Here is an 18723-nt window from a genome sequence, read left to right on the forward strand (position 1 = left end):
GTGGAACGGAGTAAGAGTAGTGGAGATGAGGTCAGAGGTCAATGGAAGCAGGAAGCAGGTGGTTTAAAGCCTTGTTCAGGCCGGGCGGCTCACACCTGTAATCCCAGCACTTTGGGAGGCTGAGGCAGATGGATCACCTGAGGTCAGGAGTTCAAAACCAGCCTGGTCAGTATGGTGAAACCTCGTCTCTAATAAAAATACAAAAAAATTATCAAGGTGTGGTGGCACTTGCCTGTAGTCCCAGCTACTTGGGGGGCTGAGGTAGGAGAATCACCTGAACCTGAGAAGCAGAGGCTGCAGTGAGCTGAGAGATCACACCACTGCCCTCCAGCCTGGGCGACAGAGCAGGACCCAGCTTCAAAAAATAAAAATAAACATAAATATAAAATAGAATAAAATAAAATAAAGCCTTGTTCAAAGCCACGAGACAAATACTGAGTTTTAATCTGAGTGGATGAGAAGCCACTAGACAGATCTAGGCAGAGCATCACATAATCTGACCAAAGCTTGTCAGGGATCACGGTGGCTGCTGTGTGAGAATCAACTGCAGGAGAGCCAAGCTGGAAGCAGAGACAGGAAACTTGTCATTAGAGAGACAAGAGTCTGTGGTGGCTTAGAACTCACTACATTCCGGATATTTTGAAGTTCAGAGTCAACGGGATTTCCTAAAAGGCTGTATGTGGTGAAGACTTAAAGATAACTCTAAGGTTTTCACAAGTGTAATTGAAAAATTATAAATAACCAAATTTTTTAAAGTCCTTCCTATCTTAGATTCACTCACTAAGGGGATCTATATATAAAGGAACTGCTTAGTAAATCTTTTCCCCAAGCAAGGAATTCTGCAGTAGCACTAGTCATCTCCTAATTGATCTATTCATAATTTTAGATTTTCAACTGTATGCCTGCTGAGTGAACTACAATTATTTCTTAGTTTCAACAATCCCTTTTCATCCAATAAGAGTAATCTATACAAACAAATGATGCTCTTAAATATATGTTACTTAATATTCATAAAAATATAGTAAGGACTATACTAGAACCTCATTTACATCTCATTTAATTGTCATAATAATCCTGAAAAGTATCATCCCCCTAAAAAATGAAAGAAGTTATGCTCAGAGGTTAACTATTTTTGCCTAAGGTCAACCAGCTTAGTAACAGCACAGCTTGCCCACTGACTCCAAAGCCAATCTGTTTGTTAGCTATACTGTTTCCCAACATAATACTCTTGAGAGGCACCAATTGTTCAAGTTCTTAAACTGTCTAGCCCTTCCTCTCTTCCACAATGACTAGGTTATTTAAATGGAAATAACTTCACGAAATGGTGGCAAAGATAACTTTCCAGAAACTGGATAGTTTTCCTGGAATTGCCAGTTAGAGATAGGGCAAACGCATTGTTTTGCTAGACAAAAATCGACAAATAAAACAAGGCATTCTTTCTGATACAGATTTGTGGCAAGCTTCTCAACTACCACACCATGGTATTATGGAGTTACCATGACAAAGCAATAACCTAGTTTCAGGGTTTCAATAACCCCATCACTCAGTCCCTGTAAGAGAAGAACTTCCCATACCACAGTGATCAGACTTTTCCCCCAGACAGAAATGGTATCTGAGAGATGATAACTAAGAAGTGCACAAAAGTAGCATCCCTTACAAAAAGCATAAATTCTCATTTTATTGTATTCATTAAATTTTTTTTTTTTTTTTTTTTTTTTGAGACAGAGTATTGCTCAGTTGCCCACTCTGGAGTGCAGTGGTGCAATCTCGGCTCACTGCAACCTCTGCCTCCCGGGTTCAAGCTATTCTGGTGCCTCAGCCTCCCAAGTAGCGGGGACTACAGGTGCACACCACCACACTTGGCTAATTTTTGTGTTTTTAGTAGAGATGTGTTTTTGCCATGTTGACCAGGCTGGTCTGAAACTCCTGGCCTCAAGTGATCCGCCCACTTCAGCCTCCCAAAGTGTTGGAATTACAGGCATGAGCCACTGCGCCCAGCCAACTGACATTTTAAAAAAGGCAATTTTAACTGAGGTTATCTGAATACCTACACTGATCTATCTCTGTGTAACAATGTTTTCTCAAAGAGGGCCGGCAATAACTTTAGGGAAGTCATAGAAACAAGAAATTCTGCTTACAGTTGCAAACACAACAGTGTTACCCTTCTGCTTAAAATCACCTCAACTGCTTTCCACTGCTCCAGGATAAAGGCTGAAGGCCCTGCTCGTTGCCCTTCCTGCCTCTCCAGTTCCATGGTACCCATATCTGACCTTTCCTGGCTCCAGTCACTCAGCCCTCGTTTCATAAGGGCCCTGCCCTTTCCTGCCCTAGGAATTTAGCAACTGCTATTCCTTCTGCCAAGAACATTCTTCCCTCTGCCCCTGTCACTCCAGCTTGCTCACTTACACTCAACCGTCAGATCTCAGCTGAGGCATTGCTTCCCCAGGGCAGCTCTAGAACTTTCCCTCACAAATTCTCATAGGACCAAGTACATCCTGTTCTCACCACTTACCATAGCACAGTTTATTCATTTTGTTACTGTTTGTCATCCCATTGGACTATTATAAGGTCTATAGTTAGCACTCAACAGTATTTGTGGTGGAGAAATGGGCAAATGAATAGTGTTATGTCATACTCTCCTCCAAGCCCAGTGAGGGCTTTGCTCACCTTGCCTCCCTAACCTTAATCTCAATCCATCCCAGATGACATGCGTATGAATTGCTACATGTTGTTTTGCTAAGAGTGACAAGAAGGGAAATGAAATAAAGGATGCACTATTTTTAAAATATACATTTAACTTATCCTTATCTACAAATAGCTTTTAATGGCACTGAAACTGATCTATTCCAATCCATTTACCCATGCATTCTAAACTTATAAATTTTGTTATGTAAATCTTCTGACAAATTTTTTTGAAACTGAAAGAAATAAATTATCCTCAATTCAACCAACAAAAACCAACAACAACAAAAAATTACTTTTAAAGCTCAACACTCTCAGTTGCAAGTAGCAATGGTAATCTCAGTTATCTGACAATGTAGTCACCCAGATATCAACTCTTTCTTACTAAACCTTATCCTGGTAATTAGCTCAGGTAATCAGAGCACAGTGCTACTAAGGCTAACGATACTATAATAATAACAAGTTACCAAGCACTTATGTACTATCTGTTTTACAGAGAATAAGTATTCTCATTTACCCTTCACAATAAGCCCATGAAATCTGTAGGGAAGCTAGAATTCAAGTCTAGGTTTGGGTCTCCAAGTTCAAGTTTGACCTCTAAATAGGAAAGTTAGTGTTGCACAGAAAGAAAGAACAGAAAAAAAAAAAAAGGGTGGGAGCAATGGGGGCTAGTCGGGAGGGGAGTGAGGGAAGAAGATATTCAGGGAGTGTAGACTCAGGATCTGTAATTCCAGGAAACCTCCCTCTTCGGTTTTTCCTCCAAATCAGATAAAGGTATGCTTTTAGGTCCAATCTTCAGTTGCATCTGTTTCCTCTTATGTAGACTCCAGCACTAGTACTTGAAAGTTGCCCCTCCAACTTTAATCTGCAGAACTTGTTCCATTTAGGCACACGTACTCCCTTTCGGGAGCCAAAGGGCAGAATGAACAAATATTCAAAAACATTTATAACTAAGTTTGTTTCTCTGCCTTCCCTCACCTTCCCTGCCTCTGCAAAAAATATAACCCATGTAATGACTACTGCAATCAACATTGGCTCGCCAGTAAGAACAGGTATCTATACCCTACTACTAGAATGTCAACAGCAAGCATATGACATTTACCAAGCTGGACCTCCAGGGAGTCACTAAATCCATTCAAGAATGCCAGAGCGATAAACAGAAAACAGCATTCGAAGTCAAATCCCGCCATTCTGATGACTGTCAAACCCTTTGCTTTGTTAAGCACCTTAGTAACTTTACAGTATTTTCTCATACGACAAGATTCATGGTTGCAAATCTGAAGAAAATCCCAAGCTAATTGATCCCAAAATGTGCCAACTATTCTGCAATCCTTCCAGAAAAATCATGAATGTGCAAATTTGAAATTGTGCCTTCTTTTTGTCTGAGATTGTTCTTAAAAATAAAACAAAAATTTAAATTTTAAAAAGTGAAAGTGTGTCTTCAATCAAAAAGCTCTTAATAAAGTTTGTAGGTATAAAGAAATCTACTCCTCAGTACTCATCCAGTCTGTAGGCCCATCACCAACATACAGTGTACGAATGTTGCAGAACGGATGACTTGGTTTCAAATCCTGACTCTGCAATTTAATAGCTGTGAAACCACAGGTAATGAAAGCAATTTACTAAACCCTCTGATTCTTCCTCTGTCCGCTGGGGACAGTGGACCACAGCTCAAAGAGGTTAAAAATAATCTCAAGTTCCTGGCACATTTCAAGCACCCATTCAATAAATGATAGTTATTAATATTTCTTCTGGGTTGTCAATTTAAATAACTAACATTTCATATATAATTCTTCAAATCATGTGATATCACAAACTCTTGTTAAAGAAAGACACCTACTATTAATAAGCTCTAGTTACACAAGTATTCTTCAGTCATTTGAGGTTAACCCTGTGCAGTTAACCAATGTGAAAACAGAAATTGTGACTATACCTGTGATTTTGAGAATCCTTTGATTCTTGAGCATGGCTAAGCAAAGCATGTTTTCATGAATGGTTTTTCCAGAGGAGAACCACACCATTCCATGCCATTTTTAGGTCCTCACTATCTACTGAATTAGGAGAACCTTGGAATACTACAAAGCCAAATGAGTTCCATCAGCAACCAGAAGCTACAACATCTTAGGGATTTGCTAATGTAAACATCCAGAGGGTAGAACAAAAGGTTGAAGACTTTTTGTGAAATCTGACCTCACTCCACAAAACAGATTATTATTCAGCAGTACAAACAAAATGAAGTAGAGATTTCATAGATGAAACTTGAAAACATTATGCAAAAATCAAAGAGGCACTCACCAAAAAAAATACCTATTGTATGATTCCATTTATATGAAAAATCCAGAAGAGGCAAACCTACATAGACAGAAAGTAGATTGGTGGTTGACTAGGGCTGGAGCGGGTGGGGGTCAGGGAGTGAGGGGCCTAATGGGTACAGCATTTCTTTTAAGGAAGATGAAAATGTTCTGAAATTAGATTTGATGATGGTTGCACAACCCTGTGAACATAAGTAAAAACTTGAATTGTACACTTTAAATGGGCAAATTGTATGGTATATTAATTATATCCCACTAAAGTTGTGTTAAAAAATCTAACTCACTAACTGATTAGTGGATCATTTATTCTTCACTGCATGTAACAATATCCTCTTCATTAAAAACTAAAAATAAGTGCTCAGAGTGGTGTCTTATGTTTAAAGTTATAAAATATCTTGACATTGGAAGTCTACTTACCTTGCCTTTGCATCTATCATCTCCACTTTATTTCAATAGCAATTATCTTAGATGAACTCCAGTAATGGAAACTACTCAAATACATGCAAAATGTATTTATGCTCAAACCACATTCTACAGATTACATTTTTATTGCTCTATAGCAGTGACTGTTCTTTCCTTTATTTAATACAAACTGACCACCTTTGTTATCAATCTTTTTTTGATTACTTGCTACACTGAGCTTCAAACACCTGAAACTCCCCATTCACAGGATCTCTTTTTGTTCTCCTAAGAAATACAGGAAGTATTCGGGTAACAATGACAGACAAAGAAGTCTTACCTACTAAATTGGCTAAACCCACCTTCTAGGGGTATAGGGAACACAGGGGATTCACCTGAGTGGGAATGTTACTGGTGAGAACTAGGAAAAAGAGATGGCCCAGCTCTTGACCAGGAGATGGAGATAAATTAGAGTGTGGGCCAAGTAATGGACAGTCCTGAAAGCCTAACAACACTAAGGAACCTGTTATCTAGAATATTTTTACTGATTGTGAAGCATACCTGTATTTCAAGTTTTTTCAAAGTTTTTGTTCTTAAGTTTAGAAGAGCCAATTTGTGAGAAAAGACAAAAAGTGAGAATCCACGCTTTCTGCCCCTCAGATCCTAAAATCTGAGGCAGACAGAGTAAACGTACTCACATGAAGATATTCACATGAAGAGACTAAGAATAACAAGAATAAAAATATACTATCAATTCAACATATACTAATATAAAATACTTTAAATATATAATTGGTTATAAAGAGGAAAATATTAAATATTAGTACTAGAAAGTAGATTCAAAGGCTGCATAAGAACAGAGACTCTTGAGATTAAGATAGTAATTTTGTAGGGAAAAAACTTACTAGTACTATTTATATACAACAATTTTAAAATCATAACTTTGGTGGAACAATATTTTTAATCACAACTCTAATTATTCAAGTGTCATCTCTGCTAGTTTGTTTTTCAAATTATTTCAGTTCACCCCTCCAACTCATGTGAAGAACCTGTTTAAGATGAGCTGCTCTTAATTTTGTTTTTGAAGAGTCCCAGAATTTGAAGATAAAGGAAATATTTTCTTTTAAGATCACTTCTTCTGCTTAAGCACTTAAAAAAAAAAATTCCAACAACCCAGGGTAAATTGAACCTGTCAGCATTTCACTTCAATTATGATACTATGATCCTCTGCTGTTCCAGTGTTCCAGTTCAAATTTCATATCTAAATCTTACACAAATACTTCCCTTAATGTATCAATTATCCTTCCTCTGGGGCCAAATCTTTTCAACACAAATGTTACTTATGATGTTACATCACTTGCCTTTTACTATACACTCATATGTAGATGACTTGGACTTGTCATTTGAATAATCAACCAATATGGTCAATTTTAAAGAGGAAAAAAAAAAAAAAAAAACCACATCCGGGCATGGTGGCTCACACATGTAATCCCAGCACTTTGGGAGGCTGAAGCAGGAGGATTGCTTGATCTCAGGTGTTCCAGACCAGCCTCTGAAATATAGTGAGGCCTTGTCTCTACTAAAAAACAAAAAAATTAGCTGGTGTGACAGACACCTGTAGTCCCAGCTACTCAGGAGGCTGAGATGGGAGGATCACTTGAACCCAAGAGTTCGAGGCTACAGTTGGCTATGATCACACCACCACACCACTGCCCTCCAGCCTGGGTGACAAAGTGAGACCCTGTCTCAAAAAAAAAAGAAAAGAAAACAACAAGTTATTAACATTAGTCTTTGCTTACCAATTACAAATTTTATCTTGATAAAATTCCCTAAGGCATAACTGTCTTGTATAACTACAGCAAAAGTCTTGTAACAGGTTTTCCAAAACTAACAATGAAGAATGTGGGCAAGTCAGTTGGGAAATCATAATCTTAATTATGACCAAGTTGAATACTTCACTTTCTTTTTTTTTTTTTTTTTTGAGATGAGTCTCGCTCTGTCACCAAGGTTGGAGTGCAGTGGCGCGATCTCGGCTCACTGCAAACTCCGCCTCCTGGGTTCAAGCGATTCTCCTGCCTCAGCCTCCTGAGTAGCTGGGACTACAGGCGCATGCCACCACGCCCAGCTAATTTTTGTATTTTGTATTTTTAGTACAGACGGAGTTTCACCACGTTGGTCAGGCTGGTTTCAAACTCCTGACCTCGTGATCCACTCGCCTCGGCCTCCCAAAATGCTGGGATTACAGGCGTGAGCCATCGCACCCAGCTGAACATTTCACTTTCTTTTTCAGAGAAACAGGTGATTGTGAAACAGTATTATAATATTGCTCCACATCGTGCAAAGATTTCACATACCTATCCACTGCTAAGATGTTTTCTCTTAATGTTAACATAAACCCAAAAGGTTAACATATGTCTTTCCTACTAGGTTGTTTAAATGTTTCTAAATAAACAAAGAACATAGAGTAACATGATTAGTGTATCTTACCTGAGCCCAGCCTGCAGGCAATGCCTAACCACCCCAAAATTCAATAAAATGCTTAGGAAGTGCACATTCAATTATAAAACATCAAAATAAATAATCATCTCAGGGTAGGACCACAAGCATATCATAAGTAACCACTTGGTTTAAAGGGAAAAAAGGCCAAGAGACGAAAAATAAAGCAAAGAAGGAAACAAAATAGGTTGAAAAAGAAAAAAAAAAGTGGAGGCAAAACTTCCCTGCAGATAATTTTCCCTATTTCCTCAATCTGACCTTCGTCCTCCATTTTAAAAATCCTCCGACTACAAGTTCCATGTGTTTAGTTCACTCTTTACGGGTATACTTTTCCTACAAACGTCCTTGTGCAAAAAAAAAAAAAAAAAATCTGATTTTAACATGATGAGTTATTATTTTACAGAAGCAATAGTTCTTGCTACTCGTTAGGACTCCAGAACAGTTTAGCGAGAATTTCTTTTAAAGGGGCTTTGTAATTGTATGAAATAGGCCAAATCCAGATACGATTACTATCTTAATCGTAACTGGGGAGGTACGATTCCGCAGTGCAAAAAGGCTTCTGAAATTCTGTGTCCCTACACCCCCTTCCATCCTCAGCCCAAACATGTTAACAGAATGCTCTGCATCCTTAGCACAGGGCCAATATTCAAACCCAGCGAAAAACTTCATTTAAAAAATATTTTACAAGCGGCGAACCAAGGAGGACAGCGTGTGACTGAGGAGGCAGCAGGGCGACTGAGTGGCTCCATGAACCCGGAATGGCTTCAAGGACAGAAGCCCCAGAGACTTAAGGCAGTTTTCTCCTACACTCTAAGCTGCGCTTTAGATTCCCAGGATTGAGCGAGCAGTGTATTTCGTACTTTAAAACTCTGCAAGTAGTCTAAGCAAGCAGAAGACAGCCAAGGGAGCCAGGAGGGGCCCGCGGGGCGCAGAAGCCTGAGAAAGAGGAGAGCTGGGGAGGGGAAGGCCAGGAGCAGAGCCCGGAACTGGTTATCACGGGCCAGGCCTAGTCCAGGCCGCCGCGGGAGCGAGGACGCGGCGCTGCATCCGACTCACCTGCCCATTCTCCGAGCCCCGGGCCGACCCCCGCCTCATTCCCCATTCCCCAGACCCGGAGGGCCGTGAAGAGCGAGTACGAAATACGCAGGGCTAGGTAGGCCACGGTGCCCGCGCCGACCCAGTACAGGAAGCCGGCGGCGGGGAGAGCGCTCTCCATGGCTTTCCACTAGGCCTCACTACCTTCGTGAATGAAAAGAGCGAATGAATGAATCCAGGAGGAGGCGCCGGCCGTGACGGTGAGAATGACACTAACAGGCGCTGCTCCGACACCACTTTGGGCCTAAACCCCGCCCGCGGGGCCATATCCGTGTCGCTATTGGTGATCTGTCTTTCCCTCTGCGCGTAGTGCGTCAGCCATTGGCTGACCCAGTTCCACTGCCCCGCCCACACTCCTCCAGTCACCACGTCCCCCGGGGTTCCGCCAGTGAGCGCCCTGTCTCACCCCACCGAGGCGCCCCGGTCTCTCATTGGCTGCAGCCGTACTCGCGACTGCGGAAGACTGCGCTCGGATTGGCCGGTCAGACCCAGGCTGGTTTGAGCTCAGGTTCGAAGAGGAAATGGGATCAGAGAAGCCGCTAGTGAATGGAAAGATTGTAGTAAGAAGTGGGCGTAGGCAGGGCGCGGTGGCTAACACCCGTAATCCCAGCACTTTGGGAGGCCGAGGCGGGCGAATCGCTTGAGCTTAGGAGTCCGAGACCAGCCTGGCCAACATCCGAACCCCGTCTCTACTAAAAATACAAAAATCACCCGGGCGTGGTGGCGTGCGCCTGTAATCCCAGCTACTCGGGAGGCTGAGGCAGGAGAATCACTTGAATCCGGGAGGCGGAGGTTCAGTGAGCCGAGATCGCGCCACTGCACTCCAGCCTGAGTGACAGAGTGAGACTCCATCTCAAAACAAAAACAAAAAAAAAAGAAGAAAAGAAATAGATGTGGAGCCACAGTTTTATTTTCAACTCTTTATTAAATAAATATATATTTTACATATATGATATAATTATATAATAAATATATCATTGTTAAGCGTGCTGTCATTGTTGCCATAAACTTTTCCAGATAAACGCTTGCAGTCTTCTGTGTCTGTGCCTTCCTCGCTGCGGGCATTCGCCCGGGGTTATACTCACTCATAGAGAGCCTTTAAACGCCAGACCTCCCTCCCAGCCGAGCACTAAACATCACTTAGTTCCCAACGATTCGGAGTTCAAGGCAAATAACCTGATGGAGTCCAATAACTGTTAGACAATGGCATCAGAGCTGTATGGTGAATGAAAAATATACGAACACAGCTTGCTGAACAATTAGTTTTGGAAGGAGACTATATCTTTTAATTTGTCTTCAAAGGAGTAGAAAATTTTACTTTTTTAAATTTCTCTTTTTCGGTTGGGGGGCGGGGGAGTGGTATTTCCAGGGGGCACAGAAGTGTGAAGTCCAGATAGAGGCACGGGAACTATGTTAGCAAAGTTCCAGAGGAGAGAGACCACAAGGTAAGTTTAAAAAATTCTGTAAAACTTAAGGAGATTTTGGGCTGAGACGATGGGGTTTTCTAAATATACAATCATGTCATCTGCAAACAGGGAAAATTTGACTTCGTCATTTCCTAACTGAATACCCTTTATTTCTTTCTCCTGCCTGATTGCCCTGGCCAGAACTTCCAACACTATGTTGAATAGGAGTGGTGAGAGAGGGCATCCCTGTCTTGTAAATCAATGTGCAAAAATCACAAGCATTCTTATACACCAATAACAGACAGAGAGCCAAATCATGAGTGAACTCCCATTCACAATTGCTTCAAAGAAAATCAAATACCTAGGAATCCAGCTTACAAGGGATGTGAAGAACCTCTTCAAGGAGAACTACAAACCACTGCTCAACGAAATAAAAGAGGACACAAACAAATGGAAGAACATTCCATGCTCATGGATAGGAAGAATCAGTATCATGAAAACGGCCATACTGCCCAAGGTAATGTATAGATTCAATGCCATCCCCATCAAGCTACCAATGACTTTCTTCACAGAATTGGAAAAAACTACTTTAAAGTTCATATGGAACCAAAAAAGAGCCCACATTGCCAAGTCAATCCTAAGCCAAAAGAACAAAGCTGGAAGCATCATGCCACCTGACTTCAAACTATACTACAAGGCTACAGTAATCAAGATAGCATGGTACTGGCACCAAAACAGAGATATAGACCAATGGAACAGAACAGAGGCCTCAGAAATAACACCACACATCTACAACCATCTGATCTTTGACAAACCTGGCAAAAACAAGAAATGGGGAAAGGATTCCCTATTTCATAAATGGTGCTGGGAAAACTGGCTAGCCATATGTAGAAAGCTGAAACTGGATCCCTTCCTTACATCTTATACAAAAATTAATTCAAGATGGATTAAAGACTTAAATGTTAGACCTAAAACTATAAAAACCCTAGAAGAAAACCTAGGCAATACCATTCAGGACATAGGCATGGGCAAGGACTTCATGTCTAAAACACCAAAAGCAATGGCAACAAAAGCCAAAATTGACAAATGGGATCTAATTAAACTAAAGAGCTTCTGCACAGCAAAAGAAACTACCATCAGAGTGAACAGGCAACCTACAGAATGGGAGAAAATTTTTGCAATCTACACATCTGACAAAGGGCTAATATCCAGAATCTACAAAGAACTCAAACAAATTTACAAGAAAAAAACAACCCCATCAAAAAGTGGGCAAAGGATATGAACAGACACTTCTCAAAAGAAGACATTTATGCAGCCAAAAGACACATGAAAAAATGCTCATCATCACAAGCCATCAGAGAAATGCAAATCAAAACCACAATGAGATACCATCTCACACCAGTTAGAATGGCAATCATTAAGAAGTCAGGAAACAACAGGTGCTGGAGAGGATGTGGAGAAATAGGAACACTTTTACACTCTTGGTGGGACTGTAAACTCGTTCAACCATTGTGAAAGACAGTGTGGCGATTCCTCAAGGATCTAGAACTAGAAATAGCATTTGACCCCGCCATCCCATTACTGGGTATATACCCAAAGGATTATAAATCATGCTGCTATAAAGACATTTGCACATGTATGTTTATTGCAGCACTATTCACATTTGCAACCAACCCAAATGTCCAACAGTGATAGGCTGGATTAAGAAAATATGGCAAATATACACCATGGAATACTATACAGCCATGAAAAATGATGAGTTCATGTCCTTTGTAGGGACACGGATAAAGCTGGAAACCATCATTCTCAGCAAACTATCGCAAGGACAAAAAACCAAACACCGTATGTTCTCACTTATAGGTGGTAATTGAACAATGAGAACACTTGGACACAGGAAGGGGAACATCACACACTGGGGCCTGTCGTGCGGTGGGGGGAGGGGGGAGGAATAGCATTAGGAGATAAACCTAATGTAAATGACGAGTTAATGGGTGCAGCACACCAACATGGCACATGTATACATATGTAACAAACCTGCACATTGTGGACATGTACCCTAGAACTTAAAGTATAATAAAAAAAATTGTGTAAAACAATAAAGTGCTTCACATTTACTCTCTACCTTCCTTCAAGAGTTTTTGTTTCCTTCTCTGGCATGGATTTGGGCTCAGAAAGGTACCTAAAATTTGTTCTTAGCCAGTCGGGGCTGCTGATTGAAGACTTGAGTGTTTTTTGTAAAGCAGGAACTTAAGGATAATAATTCAAGTTCAACATATCTTGCAGCTAACTTTATAGTTTGATAAGATTCAATTTGAGCCTTATTTCTTGCTGCCCAACCCCCCCCCTTCTCCATTCTCTTATCAGATTAATTAGGTCTAACCCTAAGGCTGTAAATGTAAACCATCAATTACCCTGCAGAATTCAGCCATGTGAGTTGAGCTGACATCATATTTTATTTTAATTGAATTTGGTACCTTTGGCTGGGGCTGCCTCTTCAGTTCAACTAAAGGCCCCCCACTCTTCTCCCTCAACTTCTCCCTCTTCCCCAAATCTTTGCCTATAGTATAGCTATATCCCCAAATTTATATATCCCAGCTCATCATTGCTCACCAACAAGGCACCCTCTAGATATTCAGTCCCATTCTCCTTAGAATAGGGTGGAAGGGGGAGAAGACAGTTATTATAAACTAACAATACATATTTTTTTTGCATATGTCTGTCTGTCTCTGTCTGTGGCCCCCACTAGAATCTATGATTATAGGGGACACTATGCTGTGAATCCATAGGACCTAAAACAGTGCCTGGTACCTAGGGGACCCCAACAAATATCTAAGAAATAAACAGAAGTGAAGATTCATTCATTCAACAAATATTATTGTGTTCTAATTATGTGCCAGTCCACTGAGCTAGGTACTAGGTATAAAATAGTGAGCAAATGGGCAATTCTCAGTCCTAACCCTACTCTACCATTCAACAGGGAGTGGCCACTGTTTTCCTCTCAGTGTCCTTTGCTGGTCCCTTCTCTTATTGGCCTCTAAATTACACAGTGCCCTCAGGCTCAGACCCCAGCTCTCTTTACTTATCTAATATGTGATTTTATCCAGTCCCTTGGTTTTAAATATCAACTGTAAGCTGATTATTTCCAAATGTCTCTGTCCAGGCTCAACTTCTGCTTAGAGGTCCAGACTTCTATACGGTATATATATCCACCTGCCTATTCGCATCTCTACTCAGATATAAAATAAACATTTCAAACTTAACATGTTTAGAATAGAACTCTATGCTCAACACATGCACACACACAAACACACACCCTCTTCATCTTTTCGTTCCTATTTCTGTTAATGATACCACCATTTACCCCCTTTCTAAGGCCCAAGATTTAGGGATGAATGTTGACTCTTTCTTGTCTTTTTTTCCCCGCTCTTACTGCCCAGGCTGGAGTGCAATGGCTCAATCTCAGTTGACTACAACCTCCACCTCCCAGGTTCAAGTGATTCTCCTGCCTCAGCCTCCCAATTAGCTGGGGTTACAGGTGCCTGCCATTATGCCCAGCTAATTTTTGTATGTTTAGTAGAGACAAGATTTCACCATGTTGGCCAGGCTGGTCTCAAACTCCTTATCTCAAATTATCCGCCCACCTGGGCCTCCGAAAGTGCTGGGATTACAGGCATGAGCCAACGTGCCAGGCCTGAACCTTGATTCTTTTCCTTCCATTACATTCCATATCCAATTCTATAGCAGGTCTTATTCACTCTACTTCCAAAATATATCTTGACTGGCCACTAATAACCTAATTCAAATCACAAGCATTTTTAGCCTGGAATATGGCAATAGCCTCCTAACTGGTCTCCCTAAAGCCTGTCTTGGAGTTTGTTGTCCATGTAGCAACTAGAGGGTTTATTATTATTTTTTTAAGTAAATTAGATATCGTTTCTTCTACTCAAATCCCTTCAAGGACTTTATATCACATTAAGAACAAAATCCTCCAAGTTGAGTTTGTCTGCCCTGATCTCTCTGGCAACACTGACCACACTCTCCTGTGCTCACTTGATTCCAGCCACACTAACTCCTTGCAGTTCCTCAAATAAGTCAATTTCATTCTGGTCTCAGAGTCGTTCTATTACACTTCCCCTTCCCTCTGCCTGGAACCTCTTATTATCTTCCCAAGGCTCACTCCTTTGTATTATTTAGGCTTTTGCTCACATGTCATCCCTCATCCCCCTTAGAATGGTATTCCCTGACCTCCCTCCGTAACTGTCCCAAATAACTTTTTCCTCTGCTCTAGCAATCCTTATCCTTTTATCTTACTTTGTTTTCCTTACAGAACATAATGCTTTCGAATTGTTTGATTACTAGGTCTTTGTCCATCTGCCTAATAGGATGAATATAAGTTCATTAGTACAGTGAACTTTTCTTGTTCACCACTGTATCTTCAGCTAAGATGTGCCCCCAAGAGTACCTGACACTTGGTATGCAATAAATACCTGTTGAATGGGTGATGAATGAGTAAATGAAAATAGATTGTCTAGTGGGAGAGACAGACATTCAGCAAACTTCCAACTAATTATATGATAAAAATTATAATACTTACAAAGAAGAAAATAATAGGACATAAGGAAAGAGGTTAACAAGAGGACCTAATTTAGGTGGAGGAGAAGAAACAGTCTTGAAACGCCTTTCTAAGGAACCCATATTTGAACTGGGATCTGAGAAAATGCAGAAATTGAGTGAGGGTGGGGTAGAGGAGAAAGCAACCAACACCAGTATGAAGGTTTTGATGTGGTTTTGAAGAATACACATCTGTGCCTCTTGCAACTATCACAGCATATGGCATAAAATTAAATAGGCAATAATTGTTGGTGTAGGGCTATTTAAAATAAATACATGTACCTTGGAAATGGAATTTCCATTGCTGTTGGAATTTAGTTATTTTAACGAAAAGGAATGTTAAAGACTGAAACCATCTCATTTTGGTACCCATTCGTCTTCTAAAACGCCTAGGCACTACCCATGCAATTAATAGGAATAATCGTTATTTAAAATGTACACATTTATTCTGATCACCTCAGCCTCTTTTTAGGAATTAGGAATACTAATTGTTTTATCTACTAAGAGAAAAAATGGCGACTTCCACAAAGTGAAGCAGTACATGCCAGATAGCCCTTTGGAGTTCAGGTGGTCACACACTTTTGGAATTCAACAATTCTTTGTCGCTGAATAAATTTTACGAAGCACAGTAAACTCTAATGCATACAGGACCCTATGATGACCCACTCCTATTCAGCAGTATTCTGTGCTGAAATTTAACATCTAATGAAGGGTTAGTAGAGCCATACTAACCAAACATGTGACTAATAGCTCTCCAAAGAAGAGACAATACAGTAAAACTCTGGCCTTTAGTGTCAGGTAAATCTGGAACCAGATCCTGATTCCGCCTCTTATTAGCTGTATGATCTTGTATAGATTTAATTACTATGCATTCAAATTCCACATTTGTAAAATGAGAACAATACTACTTAAGCATTTAGCAGTGATTCGCAGATCGATATTAAGTGTTCAATGAGGTAGGTACTACTCTTATTCCCATTTTACAAATGAGGCAACAGAGGCTTAAAGCTAGTAAGTGGAAGAATTGGAATTTGAACCAAAAAGGCATGACTATGAAATCATATCTCCAGAACTAGCTCAGAGAAAGCAGCATCTAAAAAAGGCTGGGTGCCGTGGCTCATGCCTATAATCCCAACACTTTGGGTGGATCCTTTGAGCTCAGGAGTTCGAAATCAGCCTGGGCAATATAGCGAAACCCCATCTCTATAAAAAATACAAACAAACAAACAAACAAACAAAACTAGCTGGGCTTGGTGGTGCATGCCTGTAGCCCTAGCTACTTGGGAGGCTAGGCAGGATAATTGCTTGAGCCTGGGAGGCAGAGGATGCAGTGAGCTGAGATTGCGCCATTGAACTCCAGCCTGGATAACAAAGTGAGACCCTGTCTCAAAAAAAAAAAAAAAAGAAAAGAAAAGAAAAAGACTAAAGGAGAGTAGAAGAGTCTCTAGAAATATTTTGTTGTTACACAAATAAAATACTCGGACGCAGTCATGTTAGATTTCTGCTTCATTTATTAACAAATTTAGAGTTTAGAATTGTATTTAATATGAAAAAAATGAAGCAACAATATTGTATCATATTAGTATACAAATATTCCCATTTAGTTGAAAATTCATTTTTAATATTTCTGTAAATTGAGTTTCAGATCAGAGTTTCCTGATGAAATCAGGAGTAGTTCTATAGAATGAAAGGACACTTTATAATCAGGGAATTTCATAGAAGTGAGGAATTATTAAGCATACCATCTTGTTTAATCCTTTGGGACGTAGCTGAATCCTTCACTTGGCTGTAAAATAAAACCTTTTAACAGTTCTGCCTTCTCGCTCATCTTCGTTTAAACATTGTTCAAAATATTGAACTTTAACTTGCCTTTAAATTCAGTTGTCCAATCCTGGGTTAAAAAGAAAAAGTGTTGTGATGAACAAACCAATTTAAAAGAAACTGAGTCTTTAGCATTAGAAATTGGGAGGTTTCCCAAAAGTTAATATTTAATTTATTTAACAAGCAATATTACCATAAGAAAGGAAGATTAACATTTATTGGCCAGGGTGCAGTGACTCACGCCTGTAATCCCAGCACTTTGGGAGGCCGAGGCAGGTGGATCACCTGAGGTCAGGAGTTTGTGACCAGTCTGGCCAACATGGTGAAACCCCATCTCTACTAAAAACACAAAAATGAGCCGGGTGTGGTGGTGGGCGCCTATAATCCCAGCTACTCAGGAGACTGAGGCTGGGGCTTGAACCCGGGAGGTGGAGGTTGCAGTGAGCTGAGATCACACCACTGCACTCTAACCTGGGCAACAGAGTGAGACTCTGTCTTAAAAACAAACAAACAAACAAAAACACCTATTATGCTTTAATATTGCAATATCAACTTCAAAATCACTTCACATACATTACCCCATTCAAACATCACAATAACACCCCCATTTTTCCAACAGGGAAATTAACTCTTTAAGTTAACCTTCTTGCATACGGACTACTTTAGTGCAGCAGGCCTGTTTCTAGAACCAAGATGTCTTCACTAAAAATGAAGGGCTAGGCCGGGCGCGGTGGCTCATGCCTGTAATCCCAGCACTTTGGGAGGCCGAGGCAGGCGGATCACGAGGTCAGGAGATCGAGACCATCGTGGCTAACATGGTGAAACCCCGCCTCTACTAAAAATACAAAAAATTAGCTGGGCGTGGTGGTGGGCGCCTGTAGTCCCAGCTACTTGGGAGGCTGAGGCAGGAGAATGGCGTGAACCCGGAAGGCAGAGCTTTCAGTGAGCCGAGATCATGCCACTGCACTCCAGCCTGGGCGACAGAGCGAGACTCCATCTCTAAAAATAAAAAATAAATAAATACATAAATAAAGAAGGGCTCTTTCTACTCTGCCACTTATTTTATAACAGAACTTAGACTCACATTCATAGTCTTCTGTAAACATATTTCCCAAATAAAGCTGAAATCAGTCATTTTGAAACAAGTGATTAGAAAATATAGTTTTAACATTTTACTTATTTTTTAGTTTCAAAAGCACACAGAATTATATGAAATGAAAAAGCATCCCACTCCATTTTCTATTCCCACTAACAGTTGGCAATTTGTACTGTATTCTTCCATTTCTTTTTCTTTTCACTTCCATTTCTAAGTATGAAGCTATACAATATACACAACATATACAAAAATTTTTTTAGAAGTAAAAGCTGTGATTATGCAAAAATAATTCAACAACTTTCTTTCTCCACTCAATAATATATGATTAAAAATATCATAGTGAAATCTTGACATATCAATATTGCACTTTAACTGGTTTTCTTTATTGCATCAGCAGATCTAATAATCGTTCCATCAATCTTACTCAGAATACTTTCGCTTAAAGAAAGGAATTAGTGCCATGGTAAACAAACCAGTTTAAAACCATGTGAAAGGGGCCAGGCGTGATGGCTCATGCCTGTAATCCCAGCACTCTGGGAGGCCAAAATTGGCAGATTACCTGAGGTCAGGAGTTCGAGACCAGTCTGGCCAACATGGCGAAACCCCGTCTCTACTAAAAAAGCTAAAAATTAGCTGGGCGTGGTGGCATACACCTGTAATCCCAGCTACTTGGGAGGCTGAGGCTGGAGAATCCCTTGAACCTGGGAGGCGGAGGCTGGAGAATCGCTTGAACCCAGGAGCCAAGATGGCGCCACTGCACTCTAGCCTGGGCAACAGAGCGAGACTCCATCTCAAAAAAATAAAA

At 40.5% G+C, this 18723-nt stretch overlaps 1 protein-coding gene across 1 annotated transcript in view; it reads right to left on the reverse strand.

The window, feature by feature from the left end:
- HSD17B12 (hydroxysteroid 17-beta dehydrogenase 12) overlaps nt 1-9286 on the reverse strand; it is a 172906-nt gene extending 163620 nt beyond the window's left edge. The window contains exon 1 of the mRNA XM_054437443.2: nt 8946-9286. Within this exon, the coding sequence (XP_054293418.1) occupies nt 8946-9105 (160 nt within the window). The 5' untranslated portion in view covers nt 9106-9286. The remainder of the gene's footprint in view (nt 1-8945) is intronic.
- Between the last annotated feature and the right edge of the window lie 9437 nt (nt 9287-18723).

This window comes from Pongo pygmaeus, chromosome 9 (genome assembly GCF_028885625.2).
Source record: "Pongo pygmaeus isolate AG05252 chromosome 9, NHGRI_mPonPyg2-v2.0_pri, whole genome shotgun sequence".
Lineage (NCBI taxonomy): Eukaryota > Metazoa > Chordata > Mammalia > Primates > Hominidae > Pongo > Pongo pygmaeus.